At 41.7% G+C, this 17194-nt stretch overlaps 1 protein-coding gene across 3 annotated transcripts; it reads left to right on the forward strand.

Moving 5' to 3' along the window:
* The first annotated feature begins 3388 nt into the window (after window positions 1-3388).
* On the forward strand, window positions 3389-10079 carry fgf5 (fibroblast growth factor 5). 3 transcript variants are annotated; one of them, XM_033023998.1, is made up of 4 exons: window positions 3604-3904; window positions 4969-5072; window positions 8466-8569; window positions 8660-10079. In XM_033023998.1, exons 1-4 carry the CDS (start codon window positions 3628-3630, stop codon window positions 8814-8816), a joined length of 642 nt encoding a protein of 213 aa, XP_032879889.1. In that variant the 5' UTR covers window positions 3604-3627; the 3' UTR covers window positions 8817-10079. The 3 variants fall into 3 exon arrangements, with proteins under 3 accessions (XP_032879879.1, XP_032879889.1, XP_032879897.1); XM_033023988.1 differs by having other exon boundaries at window positions 3389-3904; window positions 8466-10079; XM_033024006.1 differs by lacking the exon at window positions 3604-3904 and adding an exon at window positions 4034-4186 and having other exon boundaries at window positions 8466-10079.
* The last annotated feature ends 7115 nt before the right edge of the window (window positions 10080-17194 follow it).

The following is a 17194-nucleotide window of genomic DNA, read 5'->3' on the forward strand; positions in this document are numbered from 1 at the left end:
GGCAAAGTTTCTGAGATTCAGGAGGTCGAGATAGACGTCTGACTTTGAAATGCGCGCTCCCTCCAGCAAGTGCTTGGCACTTCTGACAGCACGTTCAGCGAGTCCATTACTCTGTGGATACTCGGGACTGCTCGTGATGTGCTGGAAGTTCCATCGGTCTGCGAAAAGCTTGAACATGTGGCTGGTGAACTACCGACCGTTGTCGGTTCTCAGTCTGACAGGAGCGCCATAAGCGGAGAAGTGTCTTTTCAGCTTCTTGATGACCATCTCAGATGTGAGGGAGGTCAGTTCGTCAAGTTCAAACCAGTTAGAAAAGGAGCCGACCAGAACGAGGTAGTGCTTTCCGCACCATTTGAAAATGTCTGCCGCCAGCGACGTCCAGGGCAGTGCTGGTGGAGGTTGTTGCAGAAGGGGCTGCCGCTGCTGATGAGGCGCAAGGTTGTTGCAAGTGGGGCAGGAGGCTATGCGGTCCCAGATGTACTCGGCCATCCCCGGCCAGTAGAACAGACCACGAGCACGTGCCTGTGTGGAGTCGGCTCCTGGGTGACCGCTGTGTGCCTCTTTGAAGTATGCGTCTCGTAGCGAAGAGGGTATCACCACCTTGTGGCCCTTAACCACAACACCATCCTGTACCACCAGTTCATCATAGACCAAGAAGAACGGCTGCACCTCTGTGGGCGTGTCGGATTGTTTGGCTGGCCAGCCTGTTTTGATGATGGAGGAGAGGGTTTGAAGCGTATCGTCAGTGGCAGTGTGCGCGGCCAGGGTGCGCAGTTGCTTACTGGAGACGAGGTCGACACCGAGGACCATTAAATCTTCCTGTTCATGGGGGTGTTGTTCGCAAGATGCCCGAGGTGCATGAGAGAGAGCATCAGCGACAAGCATGTCCTTACCCTTTTTGTAGGTAATGGAGAAGTCGTACCACTGCAGCTGCAGCATCATGCGCTGCAAGCGAGCTGGCACGGCATGGATGGGCTTGTTCAGGATTGTCACCAGTGGTTCGTGGTCCGTCTCGACCGTGAATGTGTTGCCAAAGACGAAGTCGTGGAATTTGGTGCAGGCAAAGACGACAGCCAGCAGTTCCTTTTCGGTTTGCGCGTAGTGCTGCTCCATGTCGTTCATGGTGCGAGAGGCATACGCGACAGGTAGCAAAGAACTCAGATCCAACCGTGACGATATCTGTAAACAATGTAGACTTTGGCGCGAAATTAGACAGCGGGGCGAAAGTAAACACTATGTCAATCAACCTCATCAACAAGGTTAAAACTAACGAGCCTCTCATCAACGACAAATCCACTTTACATGCTTTTGGAGGGGAGGTATTGGTTCCTCTGGGCAAAACCAACTTGAAATGTGTATTTAAAAAAACCACGAGGGATTTGACCTTCTATGTCTTGAATTTGAATTCAGTTACTCTGCTTGGCAATTGTGCCTGTCAGGAGCTGGGGCTGATTTCCTTTGACAAAACTGTCCACAAGCTGCAAATTTCGTTTGACCCGCTGAGTAAATTCCGTGATCTTTTCGACAAAACCTAGGCAAGTTGCCTGTGACCTACAAGATTATTACTGACCCCGATGTGACACCCGTCATCCGAGCCCCACACCGATTATCATTTGCCATGATTGACAGGGTTCATTCTATGTTGAAAGACATGGCCTCCATAGGCGTAATTGAAGCAGTCAGCGACCCCACCAACTGGGTCTCGACCATGATTGCCACAGTCAAGAAGGGAAAGAATGAAATCCGCCAGTGCATCAACCCAAAAGACCTGAAAACTGCCATTAAGCGCCCACACCATCCCACTTCTGACACCATGCAAACAGGCACCAGAGACCGTGTATGATTTAAACACATCTTTAATCAGCACTATAACTTAACAGTGTTGAGGACAACAGGTTGTCAGTGCATCCTAGTTGCTCAGACTGGCAGTGCCGGGAACGAGTGTTAGTATAAGTGTTATAGTGGGGTGGAGTTAGTGATGCTGGCTTATGTGTGATTGGTTCACATGCATCATCAATCTACACACGTGACAATAAACTCTACTCAACTCATACTCAACTCAAGTAAATATGATGGTGTAATTTCCTGATCACAGCATCAGTGTGAAAGGACCAAGTTAGAGTGCTGGTGACATGGATGCCCAGGAACTTGAACCAAGTTATGTTTGTAACATCTCACGAATTACAAAAGAAAACTTACTGATGGTTTATTATCAATATAAATATAGAAAGATAACTTGCATCCTGCTCACACTTTCACGGTTGTTTATGCAAGCCGCAGTGGGAATCCTGCACATGTATTAACAACCCAGCCGCCGACACCGTCTCTCCGCTCATGCACATTCACATTGACTGCGCTGATACCCACCCTTCTAGCTGATACAGCTTATTAGATTTGATTCTAGTGCAAGACCGTTAATTAGTGAATCTCCAAACCAAGTCTAGTTTATCGCCCGAACTTTTTTTTCAAACACGGAGGCTCGTTTGACTGCAGATCCTGGAATCTTGAGCAAAGAACAAAGTGGTGGAAGGACTTAGTAGACCTTGCTGCACTCGCGGAGGGAATGGACAGATGACTTTTCAGAATGTAGGAGGATCCCGATCTGAAAAATCGTCTGTCCATTTCCCACCACATATGCTGCCCGGCCTGCTGAGTCCCTCCAGCCCTTTGTTTTGTTTCGTATTCTCCTGCCAACTAACTTGCAATGTCAGTGGAATATAGGTGTGCTCTTACAAATCTATATGTTTCTATCGGTGTGCAGAATATGAGTGATTTCATCCTGCTATTGTCAACCTTGCAAGAACTGGAGCAAAATGTTTATTATTTTTTATTGTAAAATATCGAGCGATTTCATATATTTTGGATTATAATTGGATATCAAGTGAGCCCATTATTGTACGAGAGATCGTGCTTACACGTTACGGGGTGCTAGAATGTCGAATATTATAAGTATGCCAAACTAACCTGTTTGACCTGCAAATGCTCTATTTAAATTATTAGTCGCTGTTAATTAGTCATGAGGCACAAACCTTCATATAGAAAACTTGTCGATATCGATCCATTGAGTAAATTTGTCTTTTTATATTTCAGAATGCACTCTGGCCATTTATATATCTAGTTGAAATCTCTGGGGAGCTGATGGGTCACGAAGGATCATTGCGGTTCTTGGTTAAGAACCATTAGTTCACGGCGTCCTCGAGTTTCGGCATGAAATGACTCATTCGTTATCCCCTGTGGGACCCATTTCTGGTTGTTATGAATTATTTGTGGGCTTCACTCTACGATTAAAATTCGCCTTGTCTTGCGTGAAGTCTGTGCAGATGGCGTCCTGGCATTTTTAATATTATTGATGCCTCTTTTTCGTAACGTGTAGTCTTAACATTTCATATTGGACGCGACCATGTCCATTCTTTGGCGGCTGCAGGATGAGAACCCGTCGTTCAGATCACAGGCATGCATCTCGCAGTGAGATCATTTGTGTTATAAATATCCCCGTGCCAGCAGTAGCTTTTGCATGGAAATGCCTGACGAACACGCCACGAACGGCCGGCAGTGCATGGAGCAAAGGATCAGCAAAATGCGGGGATTGTCCTAGCAGCGAGCACTCTGGAGAGATCTGCTGGAAGAATGCGCCTGCACTTCCTCCTCCGCCTCCTCTTTCTGAATCGCGCTATCCACTTCGCTTCGGGCTACATCGAGCAGGTAGTGTCCGCAGAATCACCCCAGGGCACAGCAAACGAAAGCTCTTCAGCCATGCAAAGCCGCAGATCGCTGAGGAACATCTACCAATGGAATAGGTCTGGGCCGCGCACTGGAAGACTCTACTGCAGAGTTGGAATTGGTTTTCATTTACAGATTCAGGCTGATGGCAAAGTCAGCGGCTCGCATGAAGCCAATCTGTTCAGTAAGTGTATGTTCTAAATAAGTTCACGTAGCAATGGCAGACTCTATTACGTAAACACAGCCAGTCATAAATAATATAATATGGTCTATGGATTCCAATTATCTGTGGAGAAATATCATATCATTTATGCGCGTGCATTGTGTTTCATTGCAACTTTCGTTGCTAGTCGCTTTTAGCATGATTGCTTTTGTTTCAAGTAAATCGCTTCGACCACCAATGTATTGCGCGTTCTGGAGGTCACAAATGGATACTGGTAGATAAGAATTGACAGATTTGTTAATGGCAAGCTAAATATCTTCATTTCGATCAACGTGTTGGCAGATATTAAATGCACATCGACGCGTTTCTGGTTGTTTTAAGCTAAAGGAAAATACTTGCAATGCTCACAGAAAGTGAATCTTACACCGTGATTTTAGTATATTGTATAATCACCATTATTCTATCTCCATTTAATTGGAAGTGGCGTGTGTTTACAAAGTTATTTTTGTTATAAAGATCGATTTTGCGATTAGTGATTCCGGGGACAGGTTGTCTGGCCCGTGCTTCACAGTGGTCACGTTAAACTGCGAAGTATGTCGGTAACAGGTGCAAGGCTAAAGGGAACTGAGTGCTTGGAGTTATTGCGTTAGAACATGGTGTGGTCGATCTGGCCAATTAATATCTGGAAATAACACATTTCTGAATGTATGATTCATATAACGCTTGAAAACTCCACGAAACACAAATCATAAAACTGAAAGGAAAGTAATTATTGTTAACATATTTCTTAGCAAACCATCTCTAATTCTCAAACTGCGAAGCTTTGTGATCTGCAATCTCACCATACCCATGCCATATTAATGTAATCCCTGCAACGATAATCAAAAGTGGCATATTTTGTAAAATGCAGAGCATATTTGACATTTCAGAATTTCAAATCGTTACTTGATATAAGTGAACACCAGCTTTAAAAGCGATGGTTGAAAAGACCTTTAAACAAAGGAAGCTTGCATTTAGCCTTCCCTTGGCAGTACATTTTTGAAACCCGACGTTAACATTTCTTTCTTGTTTAATTTCACTTCTAGGTATTTTAGAAATATTCGCCGTGTCTCAAGGGATAGTGGGAATCCGTGGGATTTTTAGCAATCGTTTTTTAGCGATGAGTAAAAAAGGGAAACTCCACGCCACCGTGAGTATTATAGGAGGTCGAGGGTGCTTTAATGTGTACAGGGCCATTCTTCAAATGTCTGTGCATCGTACAAGTGTAAATGTTGGATGTTATCCATCAGTGAGCGGGCGGGTGCATCTGACAAATTTGTGCAATTAATATAAAACGAGATCTAGCTTACAACACAAGCGGTTTGAACATCCGCAGCTGAGACGACATCGTTTTTAACATAATTGGTTCCAAAAAGTGTCGTTCAGTCCACGGTAAATCTTCTAAACATTACGCCAGCGTAAGAATTAGTGAGGATTTTTCTCCTGACCATTCGAAAATCATTCCATGCTTATTCTAGAATTTCGCCGTGTTTACCCATTACTCTTGTTAAATAACCAAAATGCGATGCTATAATGCGCGCAACCTCCCAAAAGCATGGACTGTGTCCCGTGTTTCATAGAAACATAGAAATTAGGTTCTGGAGTAGGCCATTCGACCCTACGTGCCAGCACCGTCATTCAATATGATCATGGCTGATCATTCAAAATCAGTACCCCTTTGACTTTTTCCCTATATCCCTTGATTTCCTTAGCCCTAAGCGTTAAATCTAACTCTTTCATTGAAAGGGAAACGGGAATCGGCCTCTTCCCCAAGATCTAAGTTTTCTCTCTCGTACCGTGGCAACTCGATAGAAAATCTCAAAGCCACTTCGTAAATGGCTGACTGGCTTATTGCCTACGGAAGAGGAGCAGCAATATTTGCAAATTAAGAGATAAAGGGAGAAAATCTGATAACATAAGGAAATAACGAAATATGTGGTTTCAAACCCAAAACTGACAATATCAAGAAAATGCGTCGAACAAACTTGCAGTTGATGTTATTCCAGTTGCGAAATTTCCCTGCAAACTCAATACTTTTTCTTTTTCAAAATGCGAACATCTAGTAAGTCGCATTATTATTATTATTATTATTATTATTATTATTATTATTATTATTATTATTATTATTATTATTATTATTATTATTATTATTATTATTATTATTATTATTATTATTATTTGTTTACATTGTATTTCAGTCTAAACTACGTTGAAAGTTACCGGATGAAATTGCCTTCTGAATACACAGACTTTTGATGGGTAGCTTTTGAGTTACGCAAAATAGACAGGCATTGTTGTGCTTTTTAACCATCTGTTAACTTTATCCAGTGTTGAACATTGAAAACGTCACACGCTCATTTAGCCTCAAACTTAAAGTATAAAATAGATTTGTTTTCCTATTGCTCTGGATCACTTCGTGAAATATTATCTAGATGATGATCCTATAGTTACTAGTAATAGTAATAGTAAAAATTACTATTTAGGGTTTGTGCAACCTTGTCAAGGTTCAGAAATCAAATGATTGGATTACGTTAGGGATTCTAAACACACAAATTGACATTTGACCTAACTTGCCTTCTGTTGATGCTACTAAAATTAATGCAATCAATGCTAAATACCACGTGACTCTCCAGCGGTCATGCTTGGTTGAAGTTGTGTGATTACTTAATAAGTTTCGGAATAACAAAGTGAATCTTGCGCCCGTCAGTCAGTATCGGCCTTTGTAGAACTCGAGCTTACATCTAAAATGAGATAAAAGTCAATAGTACAACTATTTCTGCATCATGCTAAACCATTCGATGTATTAAGTTGGAACACTGCTCCAGTTCTTCTTTCTGTCCCTTATCTTGACTAGTCGCCTGACACCAGTCTCTTTTTTCCCCTCAAAATACAGATGGCAACGTAATTAAATCAGTGAGTGGGTTCCAAGGATATTGTATTCCAGCATTTACGTGTCCTAGCAATTATCAACCGCCGCACAGAAGAGATTTTATTTTAAATCCTCTGGAGGATTTGACACGTTTTGAAATGCTGCAATATTCACTTCGCATTAATTGCAATTTTGACTGCCTCGAGCGTGGAAACGGGACATGTCACGCAACGATAATTTCGTATCGAAGTTTAAGATCACCCCCTTTTATTTTTGACCTCCAAGCGGAAAGCTAAGCAGCCAAAATTTATAAAAAATACCGAACATTTTGTGAGGCATGTTTCAACGTGAATGCCACAACTGGAAATTGGCAGACAATAGCTGTCAATAATGTTTGTCGTTTGGCTTCTGGAATTTCATTGCAAATTCAAAGAGCTTCAAAAGAAGGCTGGGCAGGTGCACGAGGAGGTTATATGGATGCCATGTCTGATATCTACAGTATTGCATAGTTCTAAGATTACAATCTTATACAGAGGTAGTTAGTTATCTAAAATCATTGTAAAATGTACAAGTGTACATTTTCACATGCCGTTATATTTGATCAAAACTATCTCAAGGTTAAATATTTTTTAAGCACATATACTGAAAATTGTATTGTATTCTTTTATTGTATTCAAATTTATTGTCATTGTCTCAATTAGAGACAACGAAATGAATTTTCCTTACAGGCAGTATCATAAAAATAAATAAATAATAAATAATAAAACATATTAAAAATAAAATTGAATTAAAAAAAGAAAAGCACAAACACAGAAAGTCCACGACACAACATAACATAAATGGCACCAAGATGAGGAAGGCACCATAGTCCAGCCAGCCTCCCCTCCGTTCTTCCCAGATGTTCACCCGTGGTCTGGGCCTTTCGGGCACCCGCAGTCGCCGCCCCGAAAATGTGAGGTTGCTACGGATTAATTTGCATTTTAGCAAAGCCTTAAAGATTCATTTTCACGCACCGAATACCAGTCATGATTTGACCGCAACCGGCGTCTGGTTTGAAGTTCTTATCTTACAGTGATTTATTTCTCGGACACATTCCGAAGCCGTCCATTATTAGAGAATCTTTGAGCTAATTGCTCAAAAGCTAATTGCTCACTTTAAGCAAAGTTGCATTTACGGGTTCTGATGAAAGGTCGTCGAACTGACGCATTTACCGTGTTTCTCCACAGATGTTGACTTACTTATCGTGTATTTCCAACATGTTTTTGTTTTTATTGTAAATTTAACAGTTTATCAGGGTTTGAAGAAGGGTCTCGACCCGAAACGTCACCCATTCCTTCTCTCCTGAGATGCGGCCTGTCCAGCCGAGTTACTCCAGCTTTTTGTGTCTTTCGGTTTAAACCAGCATCTGCAGTTCCTTCTTACGCAGTTTCCGGGAGGTCGGTTCTCCCTCAAATATACGATTAAGGACAAGTTAGTTAAACATTTTAGGGAGAAAGGAATGGAAAGATCGTTAGGCGAGGTGAGATTATCGGCATGGGGCATAAGTAACTGCAAGGATTATTTGGGCCCAATGGCCAATTTCTGTGCTGTGCGTGTAATCCTTGGTGTGATTGCATTATTGAGATATCTTAAAACAAATAAAGTCTAATTTTGTTTGTGTTGCTCTTTTTGTAGACGAAGTTTACTGCTGAATGTAATTTCAGGGAGCGATACCAGGAGAATAGCTACAACACTTACGCCTCAGCCACTTACAAGAGCGAGAACAGCAGTCGAGAATGGTACGTGGCTTTAAATAAATGCGGCAAAGTTAAAAAGGGGAATAGCCCCCGAGTGAAACCTCAACACATTTCGACACATTTCCTTCCAAGGTTCAAGCAGTCTGAAAAAGAAAAGACTTTCAAAATTACCAAGAAGGTGCCAGAGAAGAAAACACCGCCCAAACCCCCGAAGTCGCCTCCCGCTGTAAGCACCAGCAGGAAGTATGTGAACGTTGTCAAATATAGGCCGAAATTTCGATTTGGTTAGCAGTGGGTGGATTTCGCTCTTTTTATCTGCTTCAGGGGTCAGTGATTTCGGTGGAAAGTAGATGTGAAGCAACGAGGATCACTGAACATACCTAGTTTTTAGGCATGGCATCCTCGAACCGCGTGGTCTGCGCCCAACTCCGGCAGTGGGAGCTTGTTTATGAGTGGATGCTGCACCGACACTGGAAATGAGAGGCTCACCGGGAAATATGCAAAAAAAACTTATTTTCTAGTAGAAGAACATATGTCTGTTTGTATTCAATCGTTCGCCAACTGGAGAAAACATACTTTAAAAGTTCATTCATGTTCATTGAAAAAGAAATGTTTTTGTCGGTGCATTTCTTCGAGAGGATGTGCTTTTATAAATGAAAACGCAAAAAGCTCTCCTGTTTTATCTCAGTCGGAACCGTAGAATCGGTTTGGAAAGATAGCAAGACCTTTATTTTTAAGGCATGTATCCTCTTTCCCAGAAACCTGCAATCCTTTCTCTAATTGCTTATGCCTCTCCTCTCTAAGATGAATAGCGCTGGTATTGTGTAACCTACATTGATACTTGTTTGGATGGCACATGCAACAATTATTATACTCTGGGCGAACGACCCCTGAGGTCCAGTCATCCCCCGACCGAACAGGTGGGAGGATGGATTGGAGACCGTCAATCAAACTATCACTTTGGAGTTCGGATGTTTAAAATACCCCTGTCATGATCCTAGCATTCCACCTCTTACAGACTCGGGAGGAAAAAGACTGCTTTGCTTTGCAGAGAAAAATACGCATGCTTTTGGGAGGCAGCACCTGTCTATAGGTGTATCAAGTGGCAAGCATCAATGTCACGGACCATTATCGCACACTGTCATCAGAAATGCTCTGTTGGCAGAATAAAAATCTCTCCTGGGACTCGTACAGGGAGGTAATGATTCCTGTGGTAGACATTGCATTAAAACACATGCCTTATATTGTATACGAGGGCACGTTGATCTAAGAGTTTACATGCATGAGCTGCACTCGGAAATCGCTGTCTGCTGCACTTGCAGATAACAAGCATCGAGGCAACATTCATTTAATGTGCATGCATTCTTTAATACTTACCTTTAAATATTTTGAGGTATTTGACAAAAAAGATATACAATAAATGTATTGCTATTAATTTTGTTTACATTCACGGTGTTGATTGTTGATGTTATGTTGTGATCATTTAATTAAGAATGTTGTCTCCTTGAATGTTGTCTGGTTGGTTTATAAAGATATGTAAAATTGGAATTTATATTTTCTCATGTTTTCTGTTTGATTTTATGGGCAATATGCTGTAAAAAGCACGAGGATAAAAAAGAAGAAAGTGATTAATGAATATTTATCAATAAATCTCAAAGAATCAGATTTTATTTTTATTGAATGCTGTGATCTGCGGTTTCTGTTCTGTGAAGCACAATGGGAAGTGTATTCTCCTTCGATTTGAATTTTCATGCTTTTTGAATTTACAGTTCAAGTTATTGGACTCGAGCGAGACAAATCACAATGCAGTAAGCACACAGTATCTATCATCTTGTACCCAATGGGAACACCAGCCCTGTGCCTTTCTCCTCCATCAATTGTTGTCCTTGAATTTGTGGGGGGTTTTGTGCATTTAGCAAGTAATTGATACATCTGAGATAAAAATAAAATATGATAGAGATTTTGAGCTGGTCAACTAGTCAAGTGGCCTCTGTGGAAAGAGGGGTCCCGGTCTGAAATATTGCCTGTACATTCCCTCCACAGATGCTGCCTGACTTGCTGGATTCCTCCAGCACTTCGGGTTTTGCTCAAGACTCCAGCATCTGCAGTTCCTTGTGACTCGGTGGAAAGGGGTTAAAGTTTCATGTGAATTACATAGGCTCTGCTCCCACAGGGAGAGAATTCCAGGCCAAAATGTCTCTGTTTATAAAGAGATGAGAATAAATTAATCTTTAGTCAAATATTGTAAATCTTTGGATCTTGAAACATCTGCTGTTGGAAGATGCTTTTCTCTAATTCCCGATTTAAACCCACCTTACTCATTCTCCTCTCAGCCTTATTTGTTCCATGAAAAGCAACCCCATCTTTTAAAGTAACTTTGTTGCTGAAATCCCTTTATTGCAGGAACCATTCTAGATTTTTTTCTTCACTCTGGGGCTTGTTAAATCTTTCCTTAATTCTCTTGAGCAGAATTGTACCCAATACTCTGGTTGTGGTGTAATTAACTTTTTATAAATACATAACTTAATCTTCCTACTCATTTATGAAACCCAGGATCCCATGTGCATCAATATATCCTGTCACCTTAAATGATTTAGACACATATGTTCCTACATACCCATTAGAACTGCAATATTTAGTTTGTAGTGTGTAGGAAGGAACTGCAGATGCTGGTTTACACTGAAGATAGACACAAAATGCTCGAGTAGCTCAGCGGGACAGGCAGCATCTCCGGTGACAAGGAATGAGTGGCATTTCAGGTTGGCCATTTTGTACAATATTTTGTACAATATTTAGTTTATTGTCACGGAGTGGCAAAATTTGAATTAGGTAATAAGACTGGATATTTGGTATTAAGACTGGTCCAGCATATCCTGTATTTAACTTCAGGTGCATATCATGAACTGCAATCCTACAGATAAATAGGATATACTAGACTAAGTGGGACCCATTGGGTCCCAGCATCACACGGGAGGGCTGGTCACCAACGCAATATTCCACCTCCACCAATTCCAATACTGCTCGCCGGTGGGGGGGGGGGGGGGTGGGGGGCTGTCTGTTGTGCTAGTATGGGTGTTGCGGGCTGAAGGTACTGGTTTCCAGAGGGCTAGTATAGACATTGTGGGCCATATGGATGCTTGGGCAGGCATCCAACTGTTGCAACGATTTTAAAAGTCAAGCCAAGGCAAACAATTGGGCAGCAGCCACCCGACAACCAAAATTCATTTTGTGAACACAAACTTGTTAAAAAAAAGGCGAGGCAAACAATTGGGCTGCAGACACATGACAACCAAAATTCATTTTGTGAACACAAACTTGTTAAAAAAAGGAGAGGCAAACAATTGGGCTGCAGACACCCGACATCCAAAATTCATTTTGTGAACACAAACTTGTTAAATAAAGGCGAGGCAAACAATTGGGCCACAGACACCCGACAACCAAAATTCATTTTGTGAACACAATCTTGTTAAAAAGGGCTGCAGCCACTTTACAGCCGCATCGAGGGGACTCACCGTGGAGTAGACGTGCGTTCAGTGTTATTCGCAGCTCAGAGAGCCGTAACCTTCTCGCTTCCTGGTCTGGCGGAGACTGAATGAGGCACGACACTTCCTGGTTTTATAGTCCCTCCCCCTGCCGCCAAAGAATGGGGAATTTTGTAAAAACATTAATATCTCTCTCATTTTTCATCGACGGAAAAAATCCTCCGCACTCATATGGCGGAGGGGGGCTTTGAGCGAGGTGGCCGAAAATGATGGCCGTAGGTGGCGGTGTTCTCTCGGAAATCGCAGCACAGTCGGCCAAAAGCGGTCAAGATCAGAGATTTAGTAATATAGATATCATCAAATTAGTGTTACTTAGAAAGCAGACGGGCACTGCCATTTTGATTGACTTTCCTATAATCATATAACCCAGAAATGGGCCCTTAAACCCATAAACCCTATTCCAACTGGAAAGATCAATTGTCAAATGAAGGAGCAGAAACAGCTGAATAGATTTGCTTCTGTTCCTGGAGCATATAGTTAAATCAGTTCAAGGTCTGGAATTTCAGATCTTATCTGGACACAGAAAGAGGTCATTTGGCCTGTCAAGTCTATGATGCCTCCCATCGAAAACAATCCTATTGGTCCTATTATCCCTCTTACCTCTCCATACTCCTGCAACTTATTCTTCTTCATTCATGCCCATACATTTTCTTTTTTCTCATTAACTTGCAGCTAACAACTTACCAGTACATGTGTAAGAAGGAACTGCAGATGCTGATTTACACGAAAGATAGACACAAAATGCCGGAGTAACGCAGCTGGGAGTTAGTATTAGGTTAATTAATAACATTGAAGTAAGTGATTATCTGGCTAATGATGATAAGAATAAAACAACATTATATTTTAAGTTCAAGAGTGTATCAGTTAAATCGGAAATTTTGTTCTTAATATTTATCCAAAGCCAAGAGGTCAGAAATGGTTGAAGTTGGCAGGAAAAAAATAGATATCATAGATGCAGCAGTACATAAGGCTTTCGTTACATGGCACATATTAAAAATAAATACTTTTCAAAGAAATATGAATTCCCATGAATTAAAAATTCCACTTCAAAAGTCGTATTGTCCTGCCTGTCTAGAAAAGTTAAGTTTTGTATTGGATTAGAAGAAGAAACATACGATAATGGTAAGCATATTCATTCTCAGAGGTCTGGGAGTTTTAAAAATCAGCACATTTAATTTTCCATATTTCCTTGCTACATAGGAGGCCATTTGGCCCGTTGAATCTACGTCAGCTCCGAGATCAGTTCCATTCCCCTATTTTTTCTATAACTTATTCTCCCTACATTCTCATCAACTCCTCTCAGATTCTATCATTCTCCTCCACACTAGAGGGAATGCACAGTGGATACTTGCATGTCTTAAAACATAGAACAGTACAGCATAGGAAAAGGCCCTTCAGTGTTCATATGCTTAACATGATGTTAAGCTAAACTAATCTCCCCTCCCTGCATGTTAACCATATCCCTTAATTCCACACATATCCATGTGCCTGTCTAAAACCCACTTAATCGCCTCGACTGTAACCCCCTCCCCCACGACCTGTGGGATATTGGAGGAAACCAGAGCAGCAATCGTGCAGGTACCCACACGCTCTCAAGGAGAACATGCTAACTCCACACAAACAGTATTGGTAGTTAAGATTGAATCCAGGTGAATTTGAATTTACCCAGGTAAAGGGTAAAAAGCAAGCAGATGGCAAAATAAATGTAGGCTTCTTGGAGGCAGAGATAGGAAACTGCATAATGGGAAATAATGAAATGATAGGGATCTATCATTTCTAAATTTCATATCTGAGATATAAAAACCAAATCACAGATTCATCTAGAATGAAAAAAATAAAGTAATTTGTATTAATCATAAAAATGAAGAATTTAATAGGGGCAAATCCTAACCAACCCCTTGGGTCTGATGGTATAATGTGTATTTTTACGATGTAAATATAATAAGTGGATGCCTGGTTTTGATCTTCCAGATTTTTCTGGCTTCTAGAACAGTCCCAATAAATTAGCGTAAAGAAGGGGTGGGAGATTGCAACCTTCATGTGGTCCGCCCTGTTTCGACGAATGCAATCAACCTGGCATGCACAATCAAGTAAGATCAAATAGAACAAGTTGTCCTACAACTTTAGGCTGTGCATGCCATATGCAAGAAGAAGAAGAGTAAAGAAATGGATGCCTGCTACTCAATGAGGAGGGGAAAAAATAAAAGAAGGAACTAAAGGCCGGCATAGGAGTGCAGCTGGTAGAGCTGTGGCCTCACAGCGCCAGAGATCTGGGTTCAAAACTGATGTATATGTGGGGTTTGCACGTTCTCCCTGTGCGGCATGGGTTTCCTCCGGGTGATCCGTCTTCTTCCCACAATCCAAAGACATGTGGCTGTGCAACTTAATTGGCCTCTGTAAATTGCCCCTAGTTTGTAGGGATTGGGTGCGAAAATGGGATAACATAGAACTCACGTGAATGGATGATCTATGGTCAGCGTGGACTCGGTGGGCCAAAGAGCCTGTTTCCATGTTGTATCTCTAAACTAAACTGTGCCTCAACACTGAACGAAATTAAAAAATAGTCGTTATTAGTAGGTAAAATGGTATATAGAATAATTATGAAATTGGAACAATTAATATAATTTTATAAAAGGGAAATCTTGCTTATAGAATCCATTGGAGCATATTAAGGGTAAAGTTCTCAAAGTAGAAAAGGCAGCAGCTGTAATGTTTTTGTATTTGCCAACAGCATTTAATATGATGCTGAACTGTGGATTGTTACTCAAGTTTTGAGCATGGGATTTGGATCAATATATATTAGCATGGTTTGAGAATTTGTTAACAGATAGAAAATAGAGAGGAGAGATAAATGCGTGAAATTAGTTAAGCGTCCCGTGGGTCTCAGCTGCTTGCTATCTATATCAGTGGCTTACACAAAGAAATTACTCTGCTTTACTCTTTCCTCCGATACTGTGGATATGCCTGTCCGATTCATGTTATTGGTTGTGTGAAGATAGTGGCTATGTCAATCGTGGCATGTCACTGCCTCCTCCCCTGCTGGCCCATTGCTGCATACTTTGTTCATACTCATCCTATATTCTTCTCTTTGCCCATTCAAACTCAGTACAACCTTGATATGATCAGATATGGCTGTCCATAATTACTGTGCTGGCAAGAGGAACAGCAAGGTGACATAGTTGTCTCAGGTTGAGGTTGGCGTTGTATGCCATGATAGAGGCACGTGTGGGTCAGGATAACCCCAAACCTTCACAGATGCCTTTTTATCTACCTAAAGAGTTTTTTGCGAGTGATCTATATCTGAATGACTATGAAGATCTAACCACACTAGTACCCATCTTGTATGTCTTGTTGCTAGCTAGCTCTATCATTGAAAGAGACTCAGATCATTTGTGTTAACCTCATTCTTGTTGGAGTGAGTGTGTTCTGAAATCTTATAATTCAAGATTCAAGATTCAAGAGTGTTTATTGTCATGTGACCCAGATAGGACAATGAAATTCTTGCTTTGCTTCAGCACAACAGGATATTGTAGGCATAAACAAATACAGAAAAGATCAGTGTGTCCATATACCATTGAATATATATATATACACAAATAAATAAGCAGATAAGGTGCAATAGGTTATTAATGTTCAGATTTTCGTTTGAGTTGAGTTTAATAGTCTGATGTCTGTGGGGAAGAAGCGGTTCCTGAACCTGGATGTTGCAGTATTCAGGCTCCTGTACCTTCTATCTGAAGGCAGTGGAGAGATGAGTGTGTGGCCAGGATGGTGCGGGTCCTTGATGATGATGCCAGCCTTTTTGAGGCAGCGACTGCGATCGATCCCCTCGATGGTAGGGAGGTTAGAGCCGATGATGGACTGGGCAGTATTTACAACTTTTTGCAGTCTTTTCCGCTCCTGGGCGCTCAAGTTGTCGAACCAAGTCACGATGCAGCATGCTCTCTACTGTGCACCTGTAGAAGTTTGAAAGAGTCCTCCTTGACATCCCGACTCTCCGTAATCTTCTCAGGATGCAGAGGCGCTGATGTGCTTTCTATATAATTGCATCAGTGTTCTGGGACCAGGAGAGATCTTCAGAAATATGCACGCCCAGGAATTTGAAGCTCTTGACCCTTTCCACCATCGACCCGTTGATATAAATGGGATTGTGGGTCCCTATCCTACCCCTTCCAAAGTCCACAATCAGTTCCTTGGTTTTGCTGGTGTTGAGAGCCAGGTTATTGCGCTGGCACCATATGGTCAATCGGTCAATCTCACTTCTATACTCTGACTCGTCTCCATCAGTGATACATCCCACAACAGTGGTGTAGTCAGCGAACTTGATGATGGAGTTTGCACTGTGACCGGCTACGCAGTCATGAGTATAGAGTGAGTACAGCAGGGGGCTAAGCACGCAGCCTTGAGGTGCTTCCATGCTGATTGTAATCAAGGCTGACACATTTCCACCAATACGAACAGACTATGGTCTGTGAATGAGGAAGTCGAGGATCCAATTGCAGTGGGATGCGCAGAGACCCAGTTATGAGAGCTTGGTAACCAGCTTGGAGGGGATGATGGTGTTAAATGTCAAGCTTTAGTCAATGAATAACAGCCTGACATATGAGTTTTTGTTGTCCAAGTGATCCAGAGCGGAGTGGAGAGCCAGCGAGATCGTATCCACTGTTGATTTGTTGTGGCGGTAAAGGAACTGCAGTGGGTCCAGGTTTTTGTCGAGGTATGAGTTGATTTGCGCCATGATCGGTCACATTACACTTTTTTGTTACAACTTTTGGACACAGGAGATATAATCATGCAAGGGCAGGTTGCTTTAATTTCCTTTTCACCTTCTAGGCCAACATAATGTCAAATGTTTCTTCTTTCTTTTGGCTCAGCCTGCCTAATATCTCTTATCATAACTGGGATCCCTTCCCATATCTGTTTTTATGTTAGTTTTCTACACTGTTCTACACACCAAACATCTGACACCCAGAATAAGATTTCATTACAAAATCCGATGCCTAATACATCTTAGCGCTTCCTATAAGGTTTGCTAACATACTCTCTCGGTCTCCTCCGTTTTTGCATTCCCTTTACCTTTCATTCATAAGTCTACTTCCATTAACAGTGGTCAGATGACAAACAG

This window comes from Amblyraja radiata, chromosome 1, assembly GCF_010909765.2.
Source record: "Amblyraja radiata isolate CabotCenter1 chromosome 1, sAmbRad1.1.pri, whole genome shotgun sequence".
Lineage (NCBI taxonomy): Eukaryota > Metazoa > Chordata > Chondrichthyes > Rajiformes > Rajidae > Amblyraja > Amblyraja radiata.